General features: G+C 34.5%; 3 protein-coding genes and 1 pseudogene across 4 annotated transcripts; 2 read left to right on the plus strand and 2 right to left on the minus strand.

Annotated features, from left to right (window-relative positions):
- The first annotated feature begins 1406 nt into the window (after nucleotides 1–1406).
- LOC105136782 (small nuclear ribonucleoprotein-associated protein B' pseudogene) lies at nucleotides 1407–5748 on the plus strand (annotated as a pseudogene).
- Nucleotides 5749–6750: 1002 nt separating this feature from the next.
- LOC105136784 (beta-amyrin 28-oxidase-like) lies at nucleotides 6751–8705 on the minus strand. Its single transcript, XM_011042259.1, has 3 exons — nucleotides 7587–8705; nucleotides 7286–7473; nucleotides 6751–7193 (listed from the first exon to the last, which is right to left on the minus strand). Exons 1-3 carry the CDS (start codon nucleotides 8524–8526, stop codon nucleotides 6873–6875), a joined length of 1449 nt encoding a protein of 482 aa, XP_011040561.1. The 5' UTR covers nucleotides 8527–8705; the 3' UTR covers nucleotides 6751–6872.
- A 3947-nt stretch (nucleotides 8706–12652) lies between these two features.
- Nucleotides 12653–16527, minus strand: LOC105136785 (NagB/RpiA/CoA transferase-like superfamily protein). Of its 2 annotated transcripts, XM_011042260.1 has the most exons (9): nucleotides 16248–16524; nucleotides 15756–15883; nucleotides 15265–15334; nucleotides 14618–14722; nucleotides 14347–14442; nucleotides 14201–14257; nucleotides 13575–13692; nucleotides 13415–13481; nucleotides 12653–12900 (listed from the first exon to the last, which is right to left on the minus strand). In XM_011042260.1, exons 1-9 carry the CDS (start codon nucleotides 16407–16409, stop codon nucleotides 12846–12848), a joined length of 858 nt encoding a protein of 285 aa, XP_011040562.1. In that variant the 5' UTR covers nucleotides 16410–16524; the 3' UTR covers nucleotides 12653–12845. The 2 variants fall into 2 exon arrangements, with proteins under 2 accessions (XP_011040562.1, XP_011040563.1); XM_011042261.1 differs by lacking the exon at nucleotides 13415–13481 and having other exon boundaries at nucleotides 16248–16527.
- Nucleotides 16528–20251: 3724 nt separating this feature from the next.
- LOC105136786 (subtilisin-like protease) lies at nucleotides 20252–26229 on the plus strand. Its single transcript, XM_011042262.1, has 10 exons — nucleotides 20252–20832; nucleotides 21601–21754; nucleotides 22021–22418; nucleotides 22600–22695; nucleotides 22794–22866; nucleotides 23351–23633; nucleotides 23820–24151; nucleotides 24313–24583; nucleotides 24672–24953; nucleotides 25537–26229. Exons 1-10 carry the CDS (start codon nucleotides 20606–20608, stop codon nucleotides 25965–25967), a joined length of 2547 nt encoding a protein of 848 aa, XP_011040564.1. The 5' UTR covers nucleotides 20252–20605; the 3' UTR covers nucleotides 25968–26229.
- Nucleotides 26230–27219: the final 990 nt, after the last annotated feature.

Consider the following 27219-nt stretch of genomic DNA (forward strand, 5'->3'; position numbering starts at 1 on the left):
ACATTAAAAATTTTCAAAATTTATATTATTTTAATCAATAGTAAAAATACAAGAGAGTGGACAATATTTTTATAATAGTAAAAATATCACATGTTTTAGCTTTATTTATTAGATGGTATGCTTGTGTGTTTTTATGAGTTTGTGGAAAAAATCATAAAAAAATTATATGGAGAAAATTTGTTTCAATCCACAATGTTTTGTTTTTTTTTAAAACTACAAAACTAAATTCTCAAAGAGCTTAATATTAAAAAAAATAAAATTGATAAAGATAATTTTAGAAAAAATCATAACTAAAAAAGAAAAAGGAAAAAAACATACCGGGAAATACTGTATCAATATATAGTGTTTCATGAGAAAATCTATAATTGTAATTCTCAACTAGTTCAATATTAAAAATAATAAAATCGATAAAGATAATTTTAAAAAAAGTAATTAAAAAATCATGTGGGGGAACACTATAACAATTCATAGTATTTTAAAGAAAAAAAACTATGAAGCTAAATTCTCAACCAACTCAATATGAAAAAACTAAAATTGATAAAGATAATTCTGGAAAAAAAATAAAAAAATCATAAAAAATCACTTGGAAAAACACTGTAGTAATCCACGATATTTAAAAAAAAAATCACTTGGAAAAACACTGTAGTAATCCAAAACAAGAATTTATAAATTTAAATTCCCAATCAACTCAATATTTAAAAAAAAACATCAAAAACAATTCTGAAAAACAAGACACAAAAAAAAGAAAAAAATGAAAACACAATATGTTGAAAAATTTAAAACTAAATTCTCAACCAACTCAATATAAAAAAGATAAAATTAACAAAGACTATTTTAGAAAAAAAATCCATAAAAAAAAAAGAAAGAACATTGTAATAATTCGTAATATTTTAAAGAAAAACTACATAACTAAATTCTTAACCAGTTCAATATTAAAAAATTTAACAAAGATAATTTAAAAAACACAAAAACAAAAAAAAATAAAAAAGAAAAGATAATCTAGGAAAAAGAAAATTATGTAAAACCAAAAATGAAAAAAATGAAAAAACAATGTAAGGAAAAAAAAAAGAAGACAATCTTGAAAAAAAAAATAAAAAAATAAAAAAGAAAAACAAAAAAAATATAAAAAAATTACATACTTTCTCTTTTAGAATATTACTTAATAATAATTCTATTATCCTATTCAACATTTATCATCAAGCAAAATAATTAATTTAAAAAAATCATATGGTAAAGTGAGCTCAGATAGACGGTTCTGCTAAATTGTGGTCCATACTAAAGTCTATTTGTGTTTATGATCAATCGGCTATCAACTCTAAAAGAATATACCTGGACTACACCCAATCCATTCTTATTCTACTTGACCATTTTACCCCTGCGTGCGTGTTCTAATTAAACCCCCTCCCTCCCTCTCTCTCTTTCAAACCAAAACGAAAAGCCCCACTCTTCACTCGCGTAAACCCTAATTCTTACTGATTCCATCTCTCAGTACCCGAAAACCGAAACCTTGAAAAAGAGGCTTACAACTTCCAAGAGGGCTCCTGTAAAGAGCCATACTTTTCAGGTTCGCCGTTTACTTTTGGTTTTTTTCTGATATTATTTTCCAGCAGAAGTTTCGATTTTTGACGCCCTGTTGTTTGTGCATTGTTTAGCTTGTTTTTGGGGTTTTATGATCGTATTTCTTGTTTTACGGGATGGGATTTTGTTGTTTTATGTAATGGATGAGTGGAAAATGAAACCCAGATTTGGTTTTGCTGAAATCTGGGCTTTTTAGGTTTATTTTATCTGTTTTATTTGATGGGGTTTTTCGTTTTTTGGATGATGGGTGGATTGGAATGGTAGTTGTAGTGAATTTTTATATTTTTGGTGCTTGAATTTTGGAATCTAAGAGTAGGATAAGTAATGTGAGAAACCTTTTTTTTTGTTTTCCAACGTGTTAAAGTAATTAGATGTTTGAAGAGACAAAAGGATGGGTTTTCGTGAAGAAAAATGAAATAATAGCAGTACTATCTTGTCAAATTAATTAACTAATTATCTGGATTTTTGTATTTAGCGAAGAATGATAGGTGTGTTGTTTCAGTTAATGAATCTCTGTAAAACTGAAAGAGGGTTTCTTTTGCTTCTCTGGTCTGATCTTGATCTTGTTCTTGATGCAATATGGTTGTGTTTGGAGGTGGCTTTTAGGGATCTTACTTTTGGATTTGGCGATTTGTGTTCAGACCAGAGCTGTTGATACTTTTTAAACTAATGCAAGCAGTATTTGGATATATAAAGACATTTTGCTGAAGAAACTGTAGATTGCAAAAATGTCGATGTCAAAGAGTTCGAAGATGCTCCAATATATCAACTATCGGATGCGTGTTACCATCCAAGATGGCCGGCAGCTGGTAGGGAAATTCATGGCTTTTGATCGCCACATGAACCTTGTACTCGGTGATTGTGAGGAGTTCCGTAAGCTCCCACCAGCAAAGGGCAAGAAGAATAATGAGGAGCGTGAGGACCGCCGTACTCTTGGCCTTGTTCTCCTTCGCGGTGAAGAGGTCATCTCTATGACTGTTGAGGGCCCTCCACCTCCTGAAGAGTCTCGTGCCAAGGCTGTCTCTGCTGCAGCTGTCGCTGGTGCCGGTCTTGGTCGTGCTGCTGGCCGTGGAATTCCTACTGCTCCTCTTGTTCAGGCGCAGCCTGGCCTAGCAGGTCCTGTCCGTGGTGTTGGTGGGCCTTCCCCTGGCATGATGCAGCCACAACTCTCTCGTCCTCAACTTTCTGCTCCACCCATGACCTACCCTGCGGCAAGTGGTCTGCCAACTGGTGGTGCACCTATTGTCCGACCACCTGGTCAGATGCCTCCTATGCCATATCCTGGCCAGGGTCCACCAATGGGCCGGGGTCCACCTCCACCAGGTCCACCTCAATTTGCTGCTAGGCCCCCACAGGGTTTCCCGATGCCACCACAGTTTGCCCAGAGACCAATGGGAGGGCCACCACAGCCACAGGTACAAATGATGAGAGGACCACCTGCTCCACCAAGACCTGGAATGCCTGCACCACCTCCACCCCGTCCTGGGATGCCACCTCCACCTGGTGGTCATGTTCCTGTTTTTGGACCCCCTCGTCCGGGTATGCCACCTCCTCCCAATTCCCAACAGCAGCAGAATCAGCAGCAATAGTGATTCGGTATGCCTCCTTGATGTTTGATTAATGGATTTTGAATGTCTACTTACTTTTCAATCTCTTAGACCCGGAGATTTACACGAAGTTGATAGGATTGAGTTTGTTTAATTACATTGATGGAATGGATTTATTTATCAGCAACTTGTGTTTTCTATTTCTGCCATTTAATAATATGTTCAATAACTGGTATCATCTCTCTTCAGATATTTTGATTGTTTTGTATTGAAATATGTTACTAACTGGGTGACAGGATTTGGGTTTATAGTTTCAATGAAAACAGAATTGTTGAAAACATAAACTTAGTCATAGATTTTTAGTGTTTCTATTCTGATGTGCATTGATCATTTGGATATGTAATTAATTTGGAAACTTGAATTTAGCTGTGGCAAGCAAAAAAAAAAAAAAATTGCATGAATGAGGAAGCTAGCTAGCTATAAAGTTTTTTAGTTATGATCCTATTTCAGTTTGCCATGCTGCTGAAGTTTAGGTCTTGGTCTAAGATCTTGGTTTGGGAGGAATTCTGAAACACTGAGCTTGTTGCTCTTATAGTAACTGTAGTTCCCAAACTTGCTGAGCAGTTGCTTACTTCTTTTTAGTTGATGAATAAGTAAACAGTTATTCAAATTGTGACCAGGCATTCTAATTTTTCACCCCTAATGTGTTTTGTGCAGTGTTAGGAATTTTCTGTTATCAATTGATTTATTACCAGGTTTGTTATTCCAAGTGTCTGCATGTTCACCAACTTGATGTTTGATCTGGATAGTTATGAGTTTGGCATATGCTTTTTAACCAAGTAGAATGTGGTTCTTTTACTAATCTTAGGGGTGTTTGAGTGTGTGGTAGTGGTTTTTTTTAAAGTGTTTTTCGCTCATAAATGTATTGAAATGATATTTTATTATTATTTTTTAAAATCTATTTTTGACATTAGCACATCAAAACAATCCAAAAACACAAAAAAAATAAAAAAAATAAATTAATTTGAAGCCAATTTTTTTTTCAAATTTTCGTGAAAAGCATGTTGAACCGCATCCCCAAACAGGCACTAAAGCCTTTTATTTGTTAGTTATGCTGCTGAACTATGAGTTTAAAGTGGTTGTGTCTGTTAGGCTTTCAAATGAAAGTGCACTTGTATGTACAGATGTATTAGATTCTTAATTTATGTCTATATCGTTAGAGATGGTGGGAATACATAATGCTCCCTGTCATCATTGTTCCTGTGGAATATGGAGTGTGTACTGACAAGGGAATATTTGACCCCATTAACACTGGCCCATACCACATTGTGTGAGACCACAGAGGAAGCAAACCCCTTAGACCACAGATGTATTAGATTCTTAATTTATGTTTATATCGTTAGAGATGGTGGGAATACATAATGCTCCCTGTCATCATTGTTCCTGTGGAATATGGAGTGTGTACTGACAAGGGAATATTTGACCCCATTAACACTGGCCCATACCACATTGTGTGGTGGCGCCATTGAGTCATAATCCACTTTGTAGCTGCCACTAAGTGCATGATTCTAAAATATAAGTTCTATATACCCTTAGATTCCAACAAACTTGAAGCATTTATTAATCATCCATTCATCATCACCAATTCCAGGAGGGGTTGGTTTGAATGGGTCTTTTGTCATTTTAGTAGGTCACCAGCATGTCATATTCGGGTTCACTTAGTATTTTAGGAAACACAAACGTGGCTAAAACTAATTCTAGTGTTCGATGTTTTTCCTCCTCGGTCTCGGTGCTAAAAGATAGTATTTTGTATCTGCTTCTGTTTGTGATTTTATTAATTGACTACCCACAGATTTCATTGCTGAACGAGTAACATTCTTAGCTCATTAAAGCTTTTTTTTGTTGCTATATTATGTGCCCATTTAATATTTAAATCTGCTTGTTTTGCTTGCATTTATTAAAAGATTTGTATATTTTTGTTCCAACTTTTTTTAGGTTTGACACTACTTTAATATTACCAAAGACTTGCTTGTTAACCAACTCTAGACAGATTTATTTGGAGATATAAATCAGATGCTAAAAACTTTATAATGTCAATTGTAAGATTGCATTCCAGTTGCACTTTACTCCAAGCTTGCCCTGGAAAGCTCACTTTGATCATCTTTCTCTTGCAGGTCGTTCGTGCCTTGAACGTTTTCAGATGGAATCTGTAGAAGGTTATTTCAAGTGCTGTCGTGAAGGTTTCTTGTTGATTTTGTCTGAACTCATTTCAACTTTGCAAGTGACTTCAACTACCGTGTATCTCTCTTATATTCTAGGGTAGGATTTGGTCGATGTTAAATCACAATATTTTATTCTAGCAGAGTATCCACTACCAAGAGGAAAAGTTATATTAGCAAATCTGATCATTAGACGAAACAAACTTGGGGCAGTGCAGGCCTTCAACTAAATTAGTCATCATATAGTGTTTGCGATTTTGGGTGCATGATGCATGTGCTCAAGCTACATGAAGCTGATCGCCTGATGTCCATTGAAAAAAAGATGCTGTGGAAATGTGGCATTGACAATTTCTTGCCTAGAGTAAATTGAGACGTGAAGTGATATATTTGGATGTTTGGTGGTGTCTCTGTGCTATTAAATTTTGTAGGCACTTTGTTATGTGCTTCTATTAGTGTCAGGCTCTCTGCATGCGAGTTAGCCCTGTTTTCAGCTCTTCTCCCTCCCACTGAGTGAATGCCAAGTTAAACTTTGAATGGCTGGACCTGGAACCAAAAAAATTAGATTATAATGGACTTCCTCTCCTTCCCACTACGTGAATGCCAAGTTAAACTTTGGATGGCTGGACCTGGAACCAAAAAATTTAGATTATAATGGACTTGTTTGTAATCCACTCGTAATTCACAGGCGCTGTATGTATTTTCCTCGTACTTTTTCTCCTTTTCAATTGTAGAGATCTTAGAATCCGGCAACCTTTTTGAAGCAATTCTATTCTCGTTTTACGTTGGAACCATGAAGTTAGCAGGCCCTCTGTCCGATCTTAGAAAATTTCAATTGTCAGACTTGGGATATAGCTCAATCAGGTCTATAGAAAAACTCAGTCTTTTGTTTTTTTAGTAAAATGACAGTGCACATGAAGCTGTACAAAGAAAATTTTGTACACGTGCAAGTGAGGTTCTAGTCTAGTGGTGGGAGGAGCTTGTTCCCTTCCTCTGCACTTGGATTCAAACCTCACCATGCACGTCTGTCACCCCGCGGTGTCTTACCTGTTTACTGGGCTTGCAGGATGTTCAGTGGACTGTGGAGATTAATCATAGTGCGCGTAAGCTGGCCCGGACACCCCATATAAATAAAAAAAATAAAAAAATTTGTACACATGCAATAAAGTCAGACTTGGGATATAGCAATCAGGTCTATAGGAAAACTCAGTCTTTTGTTTTTTAGTAAAATGGCAGTTTTTAGGGTTTTTTATTCAAGAATAAAAAATAGTTAAATCTTGGGCTGCCTCCCTTGTCCAGCCCTGGTGTTGCGTTTAGCAAAATTTGTTTTAAAAATGTTTATTTTAAATTTATTTTTAAAAATAAAAAATATATTTTAATATAACAAAAACTTTAAAAACAACAATCCCCACACTTCCAAACCCCTTCTATAAACTCAATGGTGCTGGAGTCAGGGTCTTGCGAGAAACTAAGAAGGTGACATGGTCTATGGGTGGAAAGCTACAATCTTGACAGTAGAGAAAGGTAATGGTTAAAAGGAAGCCAGCCTGTCGGCTTGGCGTGACTGAAGGCGAATTGGAAGTCCCTTTTCAGGGGTCGGCATCATGTCACCAGCGATCTTTTCCGCAGGAAATGCTACCTCCCACCTGAACCTCTTCACGACATTGTGAACAAAAGTCAGAATAGCTAGTCGAGCATACTCTTTTCCAGGGCACATTCTAGGGCCACCTCCAAAAGGCACAAATGTGAACGGAGGAAAAGCCTTTTCATCGTCGTATCTCGATGGGTCAAATTTCTCAGGATCTGGGAAGTACTGTGGATCCTTGTTTGTTGTGCTAACAGACCAGTATATCTGCAAATGTAGAGCAAATCAAGAGTTAGTGGAAAGCATGATGTGTAAAGCAGTGCAAACAATTGTGGACTTGAACAAAATCTATCACATACTTTCCATCCCTTTGGAATGGTGTATCCTGCATAAGTAAAGTCAGTTAGGGCTTCTCTGAAAGTTCCCTGGAGTGGGGGTGTGAGCCTCATCACTTCATACATTACATTCCATGAGTATTTCATCTTCTGAATGTCATCCCAACCTAGCAGCTCTCCAGCCTTTTTATCTGCCGCAACCTCTATTTGCTCTGGTTTTCAAGAACACAGGCCATTGATAAGATCAGTAACATGACAGTCATATGCGTGTGTGTGTGAGTTGATACTCAAAATCATCAAAAACAGGAGAGAATGATTTCTTTACCAGCTAGGATCTTAGCATAAATATCAGGCCTCTCTCCAACATTTTTCATAAAGAAAGTCATAGCAGTAGCCACTGTACTATATCCTGCAACTAGTAAACCCATGATCTTGTCAGCAATTTCAGCCTCTGCCATGTGTTTGCCTGAAGGGTCGGTGGCCAAGATCATGTGGCTTAGTATATCCTGCACCTGTGTTCCTTTGGACATAGCAGCCCTTTTCTCATCGATTATTATTCGTAGTTCCTTGCGGATTGCAGCTGCAGCCTTGTTAGCTCTGTAAAAAGTTGTTCCATAGACATTTAAAGGAATGGAATGCATCCCCAAGGTCATATCATCGAAATTGCTGACAAGCCTAGCTATACGTTCAGGATCATCCGAGCCCAAGAAAAAGCGACACGCAAGAGACAGAGTCAGCGTCTTAGCAAGAGCAAAGGCCTTGACTTCATCCTTTCCTTCCCAGTAAGTCTGCATATGCAGCTGTGTGATAGAGTCCATTTTCCCCAAGTACCTGACCAATGCCTCAGGCTTCAAGAACCCTGGCGACCTTAATATTTTCGACTCAGCTTCGCGTGGAATTTGAGCAGGAGCAGCAGCTTGATAGGAACGAAAAATCTTTTGCATCGCATGAGGTCGAAAGGCAGTGAAGAGCTTCAGCTCATTGGAGAAAAGGAATTTGTGTCCCCTGGGGCCACATATGACAGCAGTCTCCTCTCCAAGAATCTTAGTCTTGAAGATATCAGAAGAGTACCTTTTCATCCTGTCGGAAACAAACTTTTCAGGCTTACCAAACAAGAAATCAAGCGTTTCGCCGAAGATAGGCCACCCTAAGCTCCCTGGTGGCAGGTTCTTGGCACTGTGGGATGAGTGCTTGAAAGCAAAGATGCTAATAGCTAGTGCTAGGACCAAAAGAACCATGGACAGCAATAAACATATTACCCCCATGACTATTTTTTATGCTAAAGAATCTGTTCGATAGTTTTGGGAGCAGCTTGTGAAGATTTGAGGTTACAGAGGACGGAATGGTGGGTTCATATAGGCAAAGATGAGTGGTGTGGTGCTGGTCTAAAATCGCAGTGTCTGCCTGCCAATAATCTAGTAGTCAAACGTGAACCATAACATGATGAAGTAACTGAGATCTACAAGAAAAAGGACAAAAGTAATAAAACTTGGCATATAGTTATTACCCCACGCAGACGTAATATATTAAAATTAATTTAATAACCTTTCAGACTCGAGATCTAATCTATTTATTTAATTTCATAATCATCTATTTTATTATCAATGTATACGAAGTATTTGATACATGCAACTAGACATCATAAAAATGACAACTTTATTTGAAAAATTATAGTTTTGATCATCCTTTTTATTGCTTAATTTATATCTAGCATGAACTAATCTGCTTATCATCAAACTTATCGGAATTGATCTGTTAATCTATTGGTTAATTATATTCTAAAAAAAACAAAACATTAGCTCATCATGATGTTAATGATCATATGTTAAAATAAGATTAAAAAGGTTTTAAATACTTGGATTTGATCATATGTAATCAAAGAATATTCTAAACCCAATATATAGGTATCAATACTATGCTTTTTATCATGTGTTTCTGCGTTGGAAAATACTTTGGACAGACAAAAACCTCTAGCCAAATCATATATTTTCCTCTCATTTTTTTTGGGAATTCATATATATGAGTGATTATTCCTTTCTCCATCTTTGTTCTTGCAATCGAAACTGGAAAGACTTCCTGGAGATATATACTAGACTAACGTCAACATGCTGATATATTTTGAAACCAGCATGAAAGAGATCTAAAAGATCAGTTCATGTGAAAAGATTTTGAATCTCAACTTTGGATAATCTGCCTGCTATGTAAACTTTATTCCCTTTTTTATTCTAGAGATTGCGTAGGAATTTCAACTAAGAATTAAACCAAAGATGATAGCTCGATCCGGGAATAACATAAAATGGCTAAAGCAACATGAACATGAAGAAAAATAATCCCTAAATATAATTTTAAAGTTATTGAATAGCACGTGAAGCACAAAAAAAAAAAAAACCAGGTTGGATATGGAAATTAAAAGAAAAGGGCAAAGTGATCTTAATCCCTGTGTAATGGATGAAGAAAATAATTTTTTTTTTCTCTATTAGGAGACTCTAATTTAGCCTCTTTTTCAAAGATTTATGGAGTAATGCTTAATTAATTACTGCAGTGTTTTGAGATATAAAAGTTGAAGATAATAAAAATATCAAAATTTATTTCAAAACAATCCAGAAATAAATTCATTTTACATCTTAGTTTTTGTTTCTTTTATTATATATCTTGAGATATCAACTAAATATAATTAGATTTACTTTTTTTTCATCTTCCCTCTTTTCTGTTTTATGAGACAAACTAGGGCAAAATTCGAACATGAAATACATGTACTCCATTTCCTTTATCTTATGTTCTATGACTTAATAAAATTTAATTAACCAGAAATAATTAGCTTTGTTTTTTTCAATGGCCGGCAGCATTCCAAAAAGAAGATTAAAAAAAAAAAAAAGACAGAGCAGGCACAATCTAACATGAGATCCAGGAGCAGTGTCTAAAGTCTTTAAGTGCTGTCCCCTCCACCCCCTTTAATGTTTCACGTTTGTACTTTCTTTGAAAAGGAGCGCGCTGAGATGTTGATAGTAATTATTTTTAATGTATTTTTTTTATTTTTTAAAAATATTTTTAATATTAACATGTTACAGTAATTTTAAAGAAATTTTAAAAAAATTAAATTTAAATAAAAAATTAAATTTTAATCAAACCCTAATACAAAAACAGCTTCAATCAGGATTTCAAATCCCAATTCACAGATTAGTTAGATTATTTTTTTTTTCACTTAATACCTATTGATTAGATTAATTTTTTTTCACTTAACACCTAAATTATAGTTATCTATAGCTCAAATGATAAATTTTTTTTTTTGTCTACAATATGGTTTCGAGTATCCTTGTATCTAATAAATAAATACATAAATCTTGCTATTTTTTTTAAATGTAAATTTACAAATACTTGAATTAATTATATATAGTGCCATTAAACCTAATTCGACTTGATTTGATGGATTAAGATAGTAACTCATTAATCTTATTAATTCATTAACTTTGACACATGTTATCAATTCAATTTGGTGAGTTAACTTATGTTCTAAGTAATTCAATTATAATTTAATTTAATTTTGTTAAGATAACATCTAACTTCATTTAAAATCTTTAAATTATACTGTTTAGAATTGATATGGATTAATCTGAGCTAATTCACACAACTCATGAACAGAGCCCTGATCTCGCCCTCAATATGTATTCTATTGATAAAGCTATGTATGTCTTATGCAGACAGGCAGTGGAGTTATTTCCATTTCTTTTTTTTTTTTTTGAGCCACAAGAAGAACTGATAACATTTAAAATGCTGAGTGATTTCTAATTCACTTTCTTTGAATAGAATTCTTGCTTGAAATTTTGTTTTTTCCCCATAAAAATAAATTAACGATTCAAAACAGTGACGGAGGTGTAGTGAAATGATCGGAGGGGCCAATGTGAGAAACAAGCCAAGGTAATAATACACAAAGTGAAAAATATAGGACCAAAGTGTAATGAGTAAACTTTTAATAGGAACATAATTGAATTACACCTTAAATATTGGGATTCAATCTTAGACTAGTAGTTCGTGTGTAAATCAAGATGTCATTTAAGAACATGATGATGCAGATAATATTTTACTAAAATTTAAATTTAAAAATAATTTTTTTATATTTTTAAACTTTTTTAGTATAAAAGATAAATTTCAAAAACATTTCAAAAAATATATATTATTATAATAATATACGATGTGCAAAACTTGATGTATTAATTTTTTTTAATGAATTCTTCAGAATGATGGACTTAAATTTCTTAAAAAACTAAGCATTTATTAGATGGATGCTTGAAATTAGAAGGTTTATAATATATAATAATTTTTTTTAGTTTAATGTGAGTATCTGAAATAACTTATATGTATTTTAATTAATTCTATAAATCTTAAAATTAATAATTATGTAAAATTCTAATAATTATTATATAATCAATTCCAGAATTCAAACCTGAAAATAAAAAAAAAAATTTAGTTTTAAATTCTTACGACTGGCCACCCTAAATGGTTAATAATAATTTAATTATGGGAGTAGGTGTGAATTACGACCGAGTCCAATGTTAATTTGATGAACTGATAATTTGACCGAGTCCCGTGGTGAGCTGTAGCGGGAGACACTGTTTTCTTGGACTTAAAATTCAAGTGGGTGGGTTCATATGCACCTTCTAGGTAATATGTTTATTCCCTCACCGTGACTTGCCATGTGGTTGATGGAGGTTAAAGTCAACCTGTATGAATATTTTTTTAAAATAAAATAATTATATTTGAAGATTCTAAGAAAATTTACTTGAGAATTATGCTCATTTATGATAGGGGAATGGCATCTAATCCAATGAGCAAATATATTTATTAATAATGTTGACACAATTAAATGTGTTATTTTTAAAAAATAAGTTTTTTTTATCATGTTAAATTCACGAGGCTTGATAATTTAATTTTAAAATTTTTATTTGTTTAAAATATCTTTCAAGTTATTAAAAAATTCTCATTAATAATGTTGACACAATTAAATGTGTTGTTTTTAAAAAATAAGTTTTTTTTATTATTGTTAAATTCACGAGGGCTTTATAATTTAATTTTGAAATTTTTATTAATTCAAAATATTTTTCGAGTTATTAAAAAAATGTAAAATAATATTATTTTAAAATAAATATATATTGAATTTGCTAGTACATAGATTGACCCAACAAACCCGAGTTTGGTTTCGATAACTGCTGGGGGGTAAGTCTTATGGCCATTAACTGAAAAATAACAGTTTAAAAATATTATTTTAAAATAAATATATATTGAGTTTGCTAGTATATAGGTTGACCTAACAAACCCGAGGTTTGGTTTCGAGGTTTGGTTTCGATAACTGTTGGGGTAAGTCTTGGGGCATTAACTGAAAAATAATAGTTTAGATTAAATTCAAATATACTAAATACTGGCTTTAAACAAAAGAAGAATCTTGTGGCACATATCAGCTTAAACCTTACCTTAAATACAGTTAAACCTTGGTCCAAAAACAGGATATATAAATTTCACTTTATTTTTTTTTTCTTTGCTCAATTTTCTGTACAAAGCAGACTCAAGAATCATATCCCACACTAGGAGACTATCTATGAACAATGTTCAGACCTCCAGTTTCAGCAGCAATCACAACAGTGCATCTGCAACAAGACAAGTCCCATAGTTATCAGTTGAAAACACATGTTTGAGGAAAGCAACCATAAAAACAAAGGTTTGTACATGAGAAGTTAAAAAAATGTGATGTAGTCCACCCCAAAGTTATTATACCCTGACCAAGGCATCAATTACATGCCGGGCATGTTAATCTGATTTGACCCGAGCCAAATCAAAACTTCGTTTTTAATTTTTATTTTTTAATAAGTTAAAACAAAGATGGTTTGGAAGAACGTCAAATGAGGTTTTGATTGGATTAATTGGGCATGCCAGGTCTATTCCCATCCAATTTAATTTGAAGCGTAGCCTAGGTCGGCGGGTCATCAAGTTGACTCACCAGGCCGGGCCAGGTTTAATAAGACAGATCTACTCTTCCACAGTGGACGCTGTGAAAAAATTGGCATGATTTTGCTTTAAACTGCGTTGTTACAACCTTGTACACAAGAAAACAAATATAAGGAAACAGGTAAGAGTTTGGAGGGAGACAAGAAGAGAACTAACGGGAACTTGGAAATAACTCCATGATCAACAACGCCATCAACTTTATCAAGACTTTCAGCTACTTCAGCTGCAGATTAGGATTAGTGTGCGGTCGTGGAAAAGAGTAACTTAATGCATGGACAGAGATTAGAATGAGAAGAACTCATGATTATAGACCTACCAAGACTTTGTATTGGAGATGTGAAGATGACATCAAGAACGTTGTGACCTTCTCTTGTAATGAAAGGGAAATCGCCCCCCATTGGACCAGCTTGTCCTATCGATGATCTCCTCCATACCTTTGAATGCCAAGCAAAAGAAGGAAGGTGATAGTTGGGCATTACAGTATGAATGAAGCTACTAATCACAACTCCATATTTCAAGAACCCTTATTGCATGATTTAGTTTGTTCAAATCAGCTGTTGTTTCATCTAGGAAGGGTTCAATAAAAATCATTTCATCAGAAAGTATTGAGAGTTAAGAGAGCCTGTTTGGTATAGCCTAAAACTGTTTGCAGCAACGATCCTCCTTAGGCAGGAACATAATTGAGAACCAAAATTTCTCATTGGATTACATCAGAAGGTACTGAGATTAGTAAATAGAATGCATGCTTTCTACCATGGTATAGATCACTGCTTGTTGTCCAGGTGATATTATTCCCCAATTATACTTCCCTAATTCAGGTTTTTACAAGGAAAGTAAAATTTTCTGCTACTTGAAGAAATGGCCTTCTATTCTAATCTTTTAGCCATTAATTGATAGGTAATCAACTTAGTGGCACTGCGTTGTATGTTGTGAAGTTCATACCTCTGCATCACCTAAAAATAGATCATCAATCTCTTCAGCAGTTTCCATCCAGTTGAGCTGAAATATAGATGCAAGTGTTAGTCAGGTCATCCATCTCCTGTTGCAGCAGTTGATGCTTCACATGTATGAGAATCGTTATGGCTTACAGCTTGAACCAAAACTGGAATAGAACCTTCAAGACCTCCCATGTACTGGTTTTCTGTAATCATGAATACGAGCTTATTGGCTGCTTTGAGTATTGACTGCAAGAGATAAGGAGGAGGAAAAGCTAACCAGTCAGAATTTGATACTGAAACACCAACTTTGAGATATCAATTCAGAACAATTTCTCAGTAGATGCATTTGATTATTGATTTATCCACAAATGGTTTAGAAAAATTACCATCAGATGCCTATAGTATCAAAAGCTAGACTTACCTTCTCTTGAATGATGGACTCGTCTCTCTGTGATTTCTGACGTCCAATGATTGCAACAAGTGTTTCTTCTTCTATAATATCAGCATCATCAAATGCAAAATCAATCTACAAAACAGCAACTTGAACGTGACACAAGACTAAGGTCCAAGATTTCTGATATTTGAACAGTCAAAACTATGGAAGGCAAAAGAGCGACTACAAATTGTTGATCTACCCACCCATGATGGATGAGGAACCCTTTAACCCAAAGGTAGGGGCACGCTAAGCAAGTGACTCCATGTAATCGTGGCTAGACCAAAGTCACCACATCTGCGTAGATAGATTTTTATCATAAGCAGCCACTCAAGTCTCCCTTTTGGTTACAGATTAGAACCACTTGACTCGACGAACCACTGACAGCGTTGCTATAACTAGAGTACAAATTCTTAAAGGGATTTGTTTTCCTTTCTTGCTTCTCAATAGAAATTTTCTTCTCATATCTATCAACTTCTGACAACACAACCTAATCTGATCCTAGAAAGTTTTCAAATCTTCCTGTCCAGGCTACTATTTCATGATTTTCACTTGCAAATGTATAAAAATTCTACTGAACTAGAGAAATATCAATAAGAAGGAATTTTTGATAAATGATCAGAACTTCATCGCACTTGAGAACTATCTTGGTATACGTCCAATGGGATGCCAGCCCTTGCTGCTTCACTTGCACTTGTTACAGACCTGGAAGCAAATGAAAAGAAGATCTACATTCTAGCAAAAGAATGGATAGGACTACTGCAAAATCTTTAAAAGATAGTGAAAGCCGAACACAACAGATGTATAACTGTATAAGTGAGCTATCATCTACAATAACGAGACTCGAGCACAAATAAAGACTGAAGGCAAGGCCACGCAGGAATATATATATGTATATAGCATACTATCTATCTATGAGATTGAGTCATGATAAATTTTCTTCAAAAGAAAAAAAAAAGACGAAACTAAGACAAGTTGGTAGGAATTGAACTCTGCTCTCTAATCTTCGAGTATACATTAAAAAGGCGATCATATAGATTCATCAAGCAGCACAGAAACCTATTTGAATGGTGAAAAAGACAATGCCATCATTGATAATGTCAGGAAATTGGGAATATGAACTCACATGGGTACTCCAACTATATCTTTTAAAGCCCCAGTTCGGAGTAGCCGACCCAGATACTGTATAGCCATACCAGAAGCCTGTCCAGACCCTAAACCAACAACCATGCCACTTTGTATGTGTTTATCAACCTAGAAAATCAACATGGAAACGAATTTGCCTGTAAATTCACCCCAGATAACATTTGCATGGAAAATCACAAACAATGCAGGTGAATTATCAATTCTTTTCTCAGTCTCTTGTTGATTCTTAGACTCTAGATTGTAACCCAAAAGTCCTAACACAAATCCCAATCAAACCAATTTCAAGAAATCCACACTTGAGATCAAGAAACGAATAAAAAATGCAGTCCCAGCTCAAAGCTAGAACAGAAACTAATTTCTCGGTATTGAACACATACATTCAATGATGAAGAAAAGAGCATAAAGAGTATAAATTTTTTGGAAAACTTGCATGCTCCTCGAAGGGAAAAAAAATGAGGGATGATAATCATACAGTGTGCTTAGCTGCATGGAGGAGAAGAGAAGAACTGTCTGCTCTAGTAACAAGGAAAGGGACTGTTTTCTTGCAAGTTCTTGAACTTGACCTTGGCTTTGAACTAGTTTTGATTCTAACAGGAGTAGAGTACACGAGTGTTGATGTTGCTAATGATGCCATTCTTGAGTGACTGTTGTTTTCCCTCCTCTCTTATCCGTTTCCGTTTTCTGGTAAACATCAAACAAAACTACCAGATTTCATAAGAAGACTGCCATTGACACCCCAAGAGAGAGGTGTTTCAGAGCCCAAAGCCATGGGATCACTTTACAGGATAGCCTTGTTCTATCTGGCCCAATGTAATAAATCTCTCCATTGCAAATAACAGCAGAGCCCAAGTCCAAGGAATTAACATTAACAAATAAACTAAAACAGACATGTTTTTCATTGTTGATAGCTCGTTGCCTTGTAGCTCCCTTCGCATACTGTTCATAGCCCATTCTTTCACTCTTAGTCCTTGAGGTTTTTATTATTTGGCACTTCGGTCACTGTACATTTTTTCTTTTCAACTTAGTTCTTTAAAATCACGTTTTCCATCGTTCGTCTCATGCACTGTTAACTCCTCCAACTTATTTTCTTGTATTTTCTTATTTTTTTGTTTGAGATTATGGTAAATATTTTTTTAAGATGTTTGTTATATAAAAATATTTAAAAATATTTTATATTTTTTTGAAATTTATTTTTAACACCAAAATATTTAAACAATAAAAAACATGAAAATAATAATTTAAAATTTGAAAAATTAATTTTTTTTTAAATATGATTAAACCATAAAAATTATCCGATATTGATTAATACCAAATTTTGTAATATTAAGTATTTGTTTATTGTTAAAAAAATCAAGCAATAAAAATTCAAAATTAATATATAAAAAAAACATAACCCTTCTATGAAAAGGGTGTGCAAAACTACAATTCCGTTTAATTTTTTTCATGATATCAAAGTATGCATCTATAATATTAAATTTTTTTATATATATGTTAAAAATTATCTTGAAATTATATATTCATAGCATACTTACATTTATTAAATCATCAACTTCCAACTAAAATCTCTAACAAGTTTATTAATTTTCTTAGCATACCTACATTTATTAATTTTTTTCATGATATCAAAGCATATATACATCTATAGTATTAAAATCTTATATATATATATATATATATATATATATGTTAAAAACTCACTTGAAATTGTATTCATAACAAACCTTCATCTATTAAATCAATAGCTGAAATATAAGATTAATTACAGAAAAAAATCATCAAACTTCTAACAAAAATCTCTAACAAGTTCTTCATAATGTCCACCGATGTCATTATGGATTCACGAGTCACAAAGTTGGTAGGTCCAACGGCTAGGGCACAGGGCTTTTACTCGTGATTAACTATAGAAAAGGACACTAATTCTATTCAGAATAAATTCCAATTATCACTCTTTTTAATCCCTTTAACATGAATAGAACAAGCAAGATCAAATAATAATGATGGAACACAGCAAAAATCTTCTTTATCAAGTGCCTTACAAGGGACAAATTTGATGGGCGAAGATAGTTGGAAATCCCAATTTTTTATTATTAATGATACTATCCAAACTAGTTTATATATTTTTCAATTAATTCTATAAATTTTAAAATTAATAATTATTTAAGTTTCTAGTAATTCTGCAATTTATAAAATTTAAACTTATAATTTTTAAAGAATAAACTCAAAATTATTTATGTTTAGGTAGTGTTTTTAGAAGAAATCAGATGAAAAGAATACATGCATAATGAATGAATTAGAATGTTTTTTATTTTTTTTTTCATGGTAACAAAGACAAAAATATATATAAAATAAATTAATTATATGAAACAACTTTTCGAGGAGCCTGTTCGCTCTACCATCATTATTTTCATTTCTTTCAAAAGTAAAGGAGTGATCAAACGCTACTTTAAGCATCATATCAACACGAAAAATATACCTTTAAATCCAGAAGAAAAAGAAATCTTGATTGGGACATGAACTAGGACGAGAAAAGTGAAGAAGAAGAGATTGAGAAGCATAAAAGCTTAATATCTGAGGATGCCACGAAGCTGCTCTCTCACCTTTTGGTTTTATCACACAAAACATGGCATGGTCAAGCTGACCCCTTTTCATCAACTCACATGGAGGCGGCCATTGATTAGAATCACAGAGAAAGTGATGCTAATGATAGTGGGAAGGGTCCCTTTGAGCGCAGAAGGGACCCTAACGACTATATTTAAAGAAAATAGTCTCCAACACAGTTGAAGATGATGGCATGATCGGTCGGATGACCCACCCATGCACCACCTCGACGCCAAGAAAATCATGGCCTCATAAAGAAGGATTCCACCGAAATGGAGGTAGAATTCGATGCCAAAATCCCCCCATGTTTTCCACTTTCACATGTGCACCACCGTCACCTTCGGTGTTCATCGCACTGCATGCCACCCCCCCACACACCCCACAGAGCATCTCTCATTCTTTCACAATGATTCTTTATTATCATGCAAAATATTTTGTGCATTGTCCCATGCTGTGTGTAATACGTATAGAATAAATATATCATGAGATAATTTTAGAATTAATTTATATTATTTTAAGATGCTGAAAACAAATAAAATATCTTATTTACTTATATACATTTTTTCTCCTTTTGTATATCGTGTCTGAGACTGTAACTAGATGCTAATGGTACAAGGTATGGTAGTATTTAATTCATTAAATGTGATATTATTTGTACTCTTGCATTAGTAGAACATTATATTAATATATTAAACGCATAATGAATTTTCTTTGGGGTAAATTGTATTCCAACCCTTATGACTTCACATTATTCTTCTTTTTTCCCTTATGTAGTTCAAAATTTACCTTAAAACTTGTTGTTTAGTATATAATTATAAGACTCGATTTAAGGACCTACAACCTTGATTAATAAGTAATTTAATTCTGGTTAAATTAAACTTTGAATTTTTTATTTTTAATAAAACTAAGAGATATAATATAATTTTAATAAATAAATATCAAGTTGACCCTAGTTAATTTCCAATGCATAATTAATGATGGTGTTTGGTATTGTGAGAAAGATTATTTTTTAAAGTGTTTTTATTTGAAAATACATAAAAATAATATTTTTTTTATATTTTTAAAAATTTATTTTTGATTTTAATACATTAAAATGATTAAAAAAATAATAATTTTGATTTTAATACATTAAAATGATTAAAATAATAATAATAATATTTTTTTTAAATCAAATTTTTAACGTGTTACCACACAGGTACGAAACATGAATCAAATGGTGTATGGGTACAAATAGTGTCACGGGTGAAGGCAAAGACAAAGTCTCGTGAAATTGGAACGTTGGGGATAATGAAACGAAGAGTGCTAAAAAATAAAATAAATAAAATAAAACGTTGGGGATTGTTGGACCATTAAGTTCATGTACTTCTATTTCTAAAAGTCACTCCATTAAAATAAAAAAAAAAGAAGGGAAAACTAGGCTTATAGATAAAAAAACAATTCTCATATAATTCATGAAATCATTTTATAATATTAATTACAATTTAAAATGCTGCCTTCTCAATTAAAAAAAAATACATGAATTTTTTAACAATTGACCAGCAAAGTAGAGAATCAAGAAATTAATTTCCACCCCACAAGCACAACAAAGATTAAAAAATAATTTTAAAAAATATAATTTAACTAGTTGAATTTTAAATTTATTTTTAAAAATAATTAGTTTAAATATTACAAATCTCAAAAATATTACAAATTTATTTCATCATTAAAATCAGTATTTTAGGAATTAATCAAGTATGTATAAAGTATAAACTAGGACGTCCACTCACAGTTAAAAAAAATAATAATAAGAAAAGGAATAAAAAGACGAAAGAAATCGCTCGTCATCAATCCAATATTTTTCTAACTTTTTATTAAACAAAACGTTCATCTTCACCGTCCCCAAGAAAATTCTGAACAGTAGCTTCTTTTTCTATACTATAATATTTCTTCTATTAATACTTCGACTCTGCATATGTCTAAAAAGTGTGAACTAAGGGTACTTTCTTCATCCCTTCACGATCACTTGTAGCTTCTCTGCCAATGGAAGAAGCTTAGTGGGTTCTTTCTGTACTTCCACTTCTTCAAAGCTGTTTCCAAACTATTCCACATAAGGGTTTTTACTTTTGTGGGGTTTCTTTAGTTTCTTGAACAAAAGTTTGGTTCTTGAAAAGTGAAGTACATCATGAGTTGTTGTTGTTGTTGATCTTCTTGTTGTTAAAGAGTTAAGCTTTTGTTGTGTTTTGGTGTTTGACAATGGAAGGTATCTGCTTGGTGCATTTAATGATAACGGTGCTTGGTCTGGGGTTGTTAGCAGGCTCTTTGTGTCAGGTTGATGATGGTTCCGCCAATGAAACTACAGCTGTTTACATTGTTACTCTTAAACAAGCTCCTGCTTCTCATTACTATGGAAAGCTTAGAAAGAATACTAATGTTTTCAAGCATGGTGTTCCTAGAAATCCAAATCAATTTCACAATCGAAGGTACTAACCTTATTGCTTCATTTCGTGTTTCTTTTAATCTCAGTGACTGTCTTGTCTTGGTTAGTTAAATTGTATGGTTTTTAATATGTGAAATTGTTGTGCTTTTATGTGTTTTCTTGTCTAATGACGAAAATTTTGGTAATTTTGTGTGTTTTTGTTGCTTGTACCATATTTTATGTTTTTTTTTTTTTAGTTTAGTTTAGTTTAATTTCATGTTGGTCATTTTGTCTCCAATAAAGAAGTACCTAAATACTGATGAAATGTAAGTTTCTTGTTTGCCGCTAACTGTTTGAGTTTTTATTGCTGCTGTCTTGTCTCCTCTAACTGGGTTATCTTGTTCCTCATGTGGGGTTTCTGTGGACATTGTGCAAGGTTGTGTTTGTCATACATCACTGGATAAGGATTTACTTCCTTAACAAACATGACTTATTTATTTTCTCCTTTCTATTCCTTCCAGCTTTACTATTGTTTGTTTGTTTCTTGAACTCTTCTGTAATAACTAGTTGAGGAATTGACCGCTGCGTCCATATTTTGACGGGATTAATCAGGATCACAGAGTTTGAATTGATGAGTGCTTAGCCAGATTTTACTTTTTTTGTTTAATTATTTGTCTATAATTCACCTAACATAGCCAATGATTGTGCTTGAAATCCATGCTCCCCCCTTACAGTTTGTCCCTTCAGTTGTATTCCTTTTGGGGATGATGAACTAGATGACAGAAACTTGATTAATTAATTATGTTTTTGAATGATTTCGCTGTATTTTCAGGGATAATTCGAGATCCAACTGGAGTTCTAGTTCATATGTTGCTCGAGTTCATGATTCATTATTGAGGAGGGTGTTGAGAGGGGAGAAGTATCTCAAGCTGTACAGCTATCACTACTTGATTAATGGGTTTGCTGTTCTTGTTACCCCGGAACAGGTATGCATAAATCATCATTCATCATTATTAAGTGACCATAATTGTGCGGGTTAGCACATTGATGATGCTTCTATTACTAATGTATTTTTTATGCATAGCTATTGGGCCTTGGCCACAGAATTTGTAAAATCTTCGATTAGTAGCTTTTTTTAATAAATATTTTTCCAAAGTCCCTGCGAGCTTTATTTTTGTGATGGGAATTTATGTTCTTGTTTGGAAAGAAAAAACTGAAATTCTTAATTTGGTTGTACATATCATTTTCTAAGGCCTCTAAGCTTTCGAGGAGGAGAGAAGTGGCAAATGTGGCTTTGGATTTCTCTGTTAGAACTGCAACCACACATACTCCACAGTTCCTGGGCCTGCCACAAGGGGCTTGGGTCAAAGCAGGTGGATATGAAACTGCCGGTGAAGGAATTGTGATTGGCTTTGTTGATACTGGCATCGATCCAACTCACCCCAGCTTCTCTGATGACATATCTTTGAAATCATATCCAGTCCCTAGCCATTTTTCGGGCATTTGTGAGGTTACTCGAGATTTCCCTTCTGGTTCCTGCAATAGGAAGCTCATTGGGGCACGCCATTTTGCAGCATCTGCTATCACCAGGGGAATTTTCAATTCAAGTCAGGACTATGCTTCTCCATTTGATGGTGATGGCCATGGAACGTAAGTGTGCGCTCATTTCATTGATGATAGAACCAACACTGGTGGTTACTTGACATGCATTATTGTAAAGATCTTGATCCAATTCCAGCTCTTGTGATTCCATGATATGTAACACAGTAAACATGTTCATCTAATTCTTCAATACACAGTTAGTCTTAGTGAATCTTATCTTTATTTTCAGGCATACTGCCTCTGTTGCTGCAGGAAACCATGGGATTCCAGTGATAGTTGCCGGACATTGTTTTGGGAATGCCAGTGGGATGGCTCCTCGTGCACAGTAATTTCTGTTTATCATACAATGAAAATCTCACTTTTGTAAAACTTTTACTTGCAGTAGTTCTTCTTTTGTATTAATTGCATGTTCATCTTTTCCAGTATCTCTGTTTACAAGGCATTGTATAAGAGTTTTGGAGGCTTCGCTGCTGATGTTGTTGCTGCTATAGATCAGGTACATATATTTAATCTGGTTTGTTTCTGCAAATGATTATGTTACTGTGTTACACAATTTTTCAAAAGATGAAAGAACTTTGGAAATTGAAACTGCCTGGGGCATTTGATCGATTTATACGCTGCTGATTATCAATGTCTTGTTCGTTTATGGACTGTGACTGAACTTGGCCTTCATCTAGACAGTTTTGAGTTCATCATATGGCTGTTGCCTCTTGTCTTCAGGCCACCCAATTTGTTTTTTGCCTCATTATGGCCAGATTTAATAGGTTCTAATTGCTTGGGAAACTGCTATCTATCCAAGTAGAGCAGTTTTGCTAAATGACAAGCAAGAGAAGGTTCCCTTCCAAATAGTTGGGATTGTTGGAGTAGCTCGACTCTACAAACAGATAGAAGAAAGAGAAATCTCTGGAGATTGCATTGCTAGAATATCAATTCATATGGTCATCATAATTAAATGTTTATCACCTACTTTGTATTTGCAGGCAGCTCAGGATGGGGTTGATGTTTTAAGTTTATCTATCACTCCCAACAGGCGTCCTCCTGGTATTGCAACATTCTTTAATCCCATAGACATGGCGTTGCTCTCAGCTGTGAAGGCTGGCCTTTTTACTGTGCAAGCTGCCGGCAATACTGGGCCATCGCCTAAGAGCATGTCTTCCTTCAGCCCATGGATCTTCACCGTTGGTGCGGCTTCTCATGACAGAGTTTATAGTAACTCTATAATACTCGGCAACAATGTAACCATTCATGGAGTTGGACTTGCACGTAAGCTTATCATCATCACTCCATTTCTTAGTTTCCCTGCGCAGTCTTTTGAAATGAACTTGCAAACAAAGAAACTCAGTAAAATGCATAGCAGCAATTGATGCTATTGTTTTCCCATTAATCAATAGTTTTCTACATATTTCCATTGAGATAAGAGTCTAATATACTTGCTTCGTTTTCCTTCAGCGGGAACAGATGAAGACACCATGTTGACCCTTGTTTCTGCACTTCATGCCGTGAACAATGAGACAACAGTCACTGCTGATATGTATGTGGGTGAATGTCAAGATTCCAGTAGCTTCAATCAGGATTTTATCGAAGGAAACCTCTTGATCTGTAGTTATTCAATTCGATTTGTGCTTGGACTTTCCACAATCAAACAAGCTGTAGAAACAGCCAAAAACCTCAGTGCAGCTGGGGTGGTGTTCTACATGGATCCTTTTGTAATTGGTTTCCAGTTTAATCCAATTCCAATGAGTGTGCCTGGGATCATAATTCCATCCCCGGATGATTCCAAGGTGAAGGTTTCTGTGCATTACGTTTGCTGGCAAATGACTATTCTTTTCTTTTAGTGTTTTAGCTTGCAAGGTCTTTCTATGATATCATTTTGTGAGATTTTTCCCTTCAACAGAAATTGTCACTTATGTGAAATCTTGGTCTTGAATGATCCTTGTGGCAGGTTTTACTCCAATACTACAATTCTTCTTTGGAGAGGAACGAAACTACAAAGCAAATTACTAAATTTGGTGCTGTTGCAAGTATTTTAGGTGGACTTAAAGCTAACTACTCCAATTCTGCTCCCAAAGTCATGTACTATTCTGCAAGAGGACCAGATCCAGAAGATAGTTTTCTTGATGATGCTGACATTTTGAAACCCAACTTGGTAGCCCCTGGAAATTCAATATGGGCTGCATGGAGTTCACTTGGCACGGACTCAGTTGAATTTCAAGGTAGGAATATGGATACTGGAGCAGTCCGATTGAGATTCCATGTTAGTTATAAGGTTTACACAAGTAAAATGTATCTTATTCTCTCTAGGTGAGAACTTTGCAATGATTTCTGGAACGAGTATGGCTGCTCCTCATATTGCTGGGCTTGCTGCGCTGATCAAGCAAAAATTCCCCAGTTTCAGTCCTTCAGCAATTGCCTCTGCACTTTCCTCAACTGCTTCTTTATATGACAATAATGGTGGGCCAATAATGGCTCAGCGTGCTTATGCCAACCCAGATCTAAATCAGTCTCCAGCCACGCCATTCGACATGGGAAGTGGTTTTGTGAATGCAACTGCTGCTATTGATCCGGGTTTGATTTTCGAATCCAGTAAGTTTACATTTATCATATAAACCTGTTTACTAGTTATCAAGTAATTTTTGCCAATCTTCATTTATTGACTTAGGATGTTGGAGCTAGTACGTAAAATCTGGTAATGATAGCAATTGTTATCTTGTCACTGTAGAAAATATTTTATCCACCTATATTATCCTTGCCTCCTTGGATGCATTAATCATGCATCTTTTCTCCTTTGAAGATGTCTTAATAGGATCCATATAGCCAACCCGAACTACTCTGATTGTGAAGCTTTTTTGTTGTTGTTTAAAGATGTCTTTAAAGCCATTTTAAATTGTTTATTTTTTTTAATAAAAGCGAACATTTGATTGAAGGATTTTCATCAATGCTCAAACTCTTGTAGTCAAAAACATAAATTCTTTACGTCCTTGAACTTTATCTAGAGCCATATTTTGCTAGTGGAAGAGGCACCTTGGCTAGTCTAGATCAATTTAATACTGTATAAATTATTATTAGAAAAAATCTGGATTTTAATTTTGCATTTGCTATCTGTGATCTATTAATTTACTTGTGAACTTCATGCATCTCATTCTAACTTCATACTCTGCTTTTGCAGATTACGATGACTATATGTCATTTCTTTGTGGCATTAACGGATCTAGTCCTGTAGTCCTGAACTACACAGGACAAAATTGTTTGTCTTATAACTCAACCATCAATGGCACTGACCTGAATCTTCCCTCCATCACAATCGCTAAACTATATCAGTCTAGAACGGTCAGAAGATCTGTGACTAACATTGCTGGTAATGAAACGTATAAAGTTGGTTGGAGTGCTCCATATGGAGTGACTGTAAAGGTGGTTCCAGCCCGCTTCTCTATTGCCAGTGGGGAAAGGCAAGTCTTGAGTGTGTTCTTTGATGCAATAATGAATAGTTCTACTGCTAGCCATGGAAGGATAGGACTGTTTGGAGACCAGGGTCATGTTCTCAACATTCCATTGTCTGTCATTGTCAAAGTCACATATAATACCACGACAAACAGCTGAGGACTGAGAGACTGGTGAGATGTCTTCTGTAATATGCTTTTGTAGCTTTTTGAAGCATTCCCTTCTGCTTGTGAGATGTCTTTAACCAATTTTTTGATTCATTCTTTATCATGTAAATGTTAAAGCATTTGCCATATGTTGATAACAGTTGATTAATAATTGTATTTTGTATTTTGTCTTCCTTGTTTAAGATTATGTAACTGGATGTCTTGTCAGAAATCTAGGTAAGTTCATTAGCAATCTGATAAAGAAAATTTAGAGAGATCCTTGTGACATTTTACAAAAAATGGCCTTTGCCAAGGCAATTTTGATGACACATTTTGTCTCTGAGGCTCTATGCGATGCACTTGGTTCCAAGTAATGGAGATATGCACTGCGAGCTGCAAATTTCCAACCTTGGAATCTACGGGGGGGTAATTTGGACTGTGTATTTTGGGAATCTGTTACTCGTCTATATAGCGGAAATGTCGAAAGACAACCGAGAAAACACAGCTAACCCAGGAAACGAAAGAATTCAGAACTTCACAAACGAGATCATGTATGCCGGAGAGGGGGGAGACACGAGGCAAGAACTTCTTTCTCTGAAGAGGGTTTTTGTTTTTGTTTTCTTCTTTACCACATACGGAGATGAAAATGCATGAACAAAGGCCTCAAATTTGACACAAAGAAATCATGCTTTTACAAATTCTAAAATTACAGCTAAACCGCAGAGAGAATTGATAAATGATATATTAGGGTTTGAGAAACTTTGTTTTTTTCTTATCGTTATACGCTATGCAGGGAATGGTACTGTCCAAAACTTAAAGACTGGTGATTTTCTTGCCTGCAATAGTGTGATACAATTGCAGGCTATGTATGGCTGGCTGCTGGTTATATGGACACATGCAATGGTTTCATGCTGGAGTATCTACTTGTTATGCATACACCTTTCCAAGACATTTTTGCTTCTTATTTTTTAGTATAATAAAGGGCATGCATGTAGGAAGTTTCAGCAGAAAGATCAATGAAATTATGTTTCGTGGCACTCTTTCCAATTCTCTTTAGCAGCATTTAATTTCTGTAGTAATCTGGCCTCTGTGCTCTCCTCTTTATGACTGTGCTCTCCTCTCTATGACTCTTCCACTTGTTGGCACAATCATCAAAGAGGTTTTGAGTTTCAACAAGTATTTACTTAGACAAAGAAAGAGAGATTGAGAAGGCTGACTCATAAATGTGACTTGCATATATATGAACCCACAAGGTTGAGAGCTAG

The sequence above is a fragment of the Populus euphratica genome, unplaced genomic scaffold (assembly GCF_000495115.2).
Source record: "Populus euphratica unplaced genomic scaffold, PopEup_1.0 scaffold62.1, whole genome shotgun sequence".
NCBI classification, from domain to species: Eukaryota; Viridiplantae; Streptophyta; class Magnoliopsida; order Malpighiales; family Salicaceae; genus Populus; species Populus euphratica.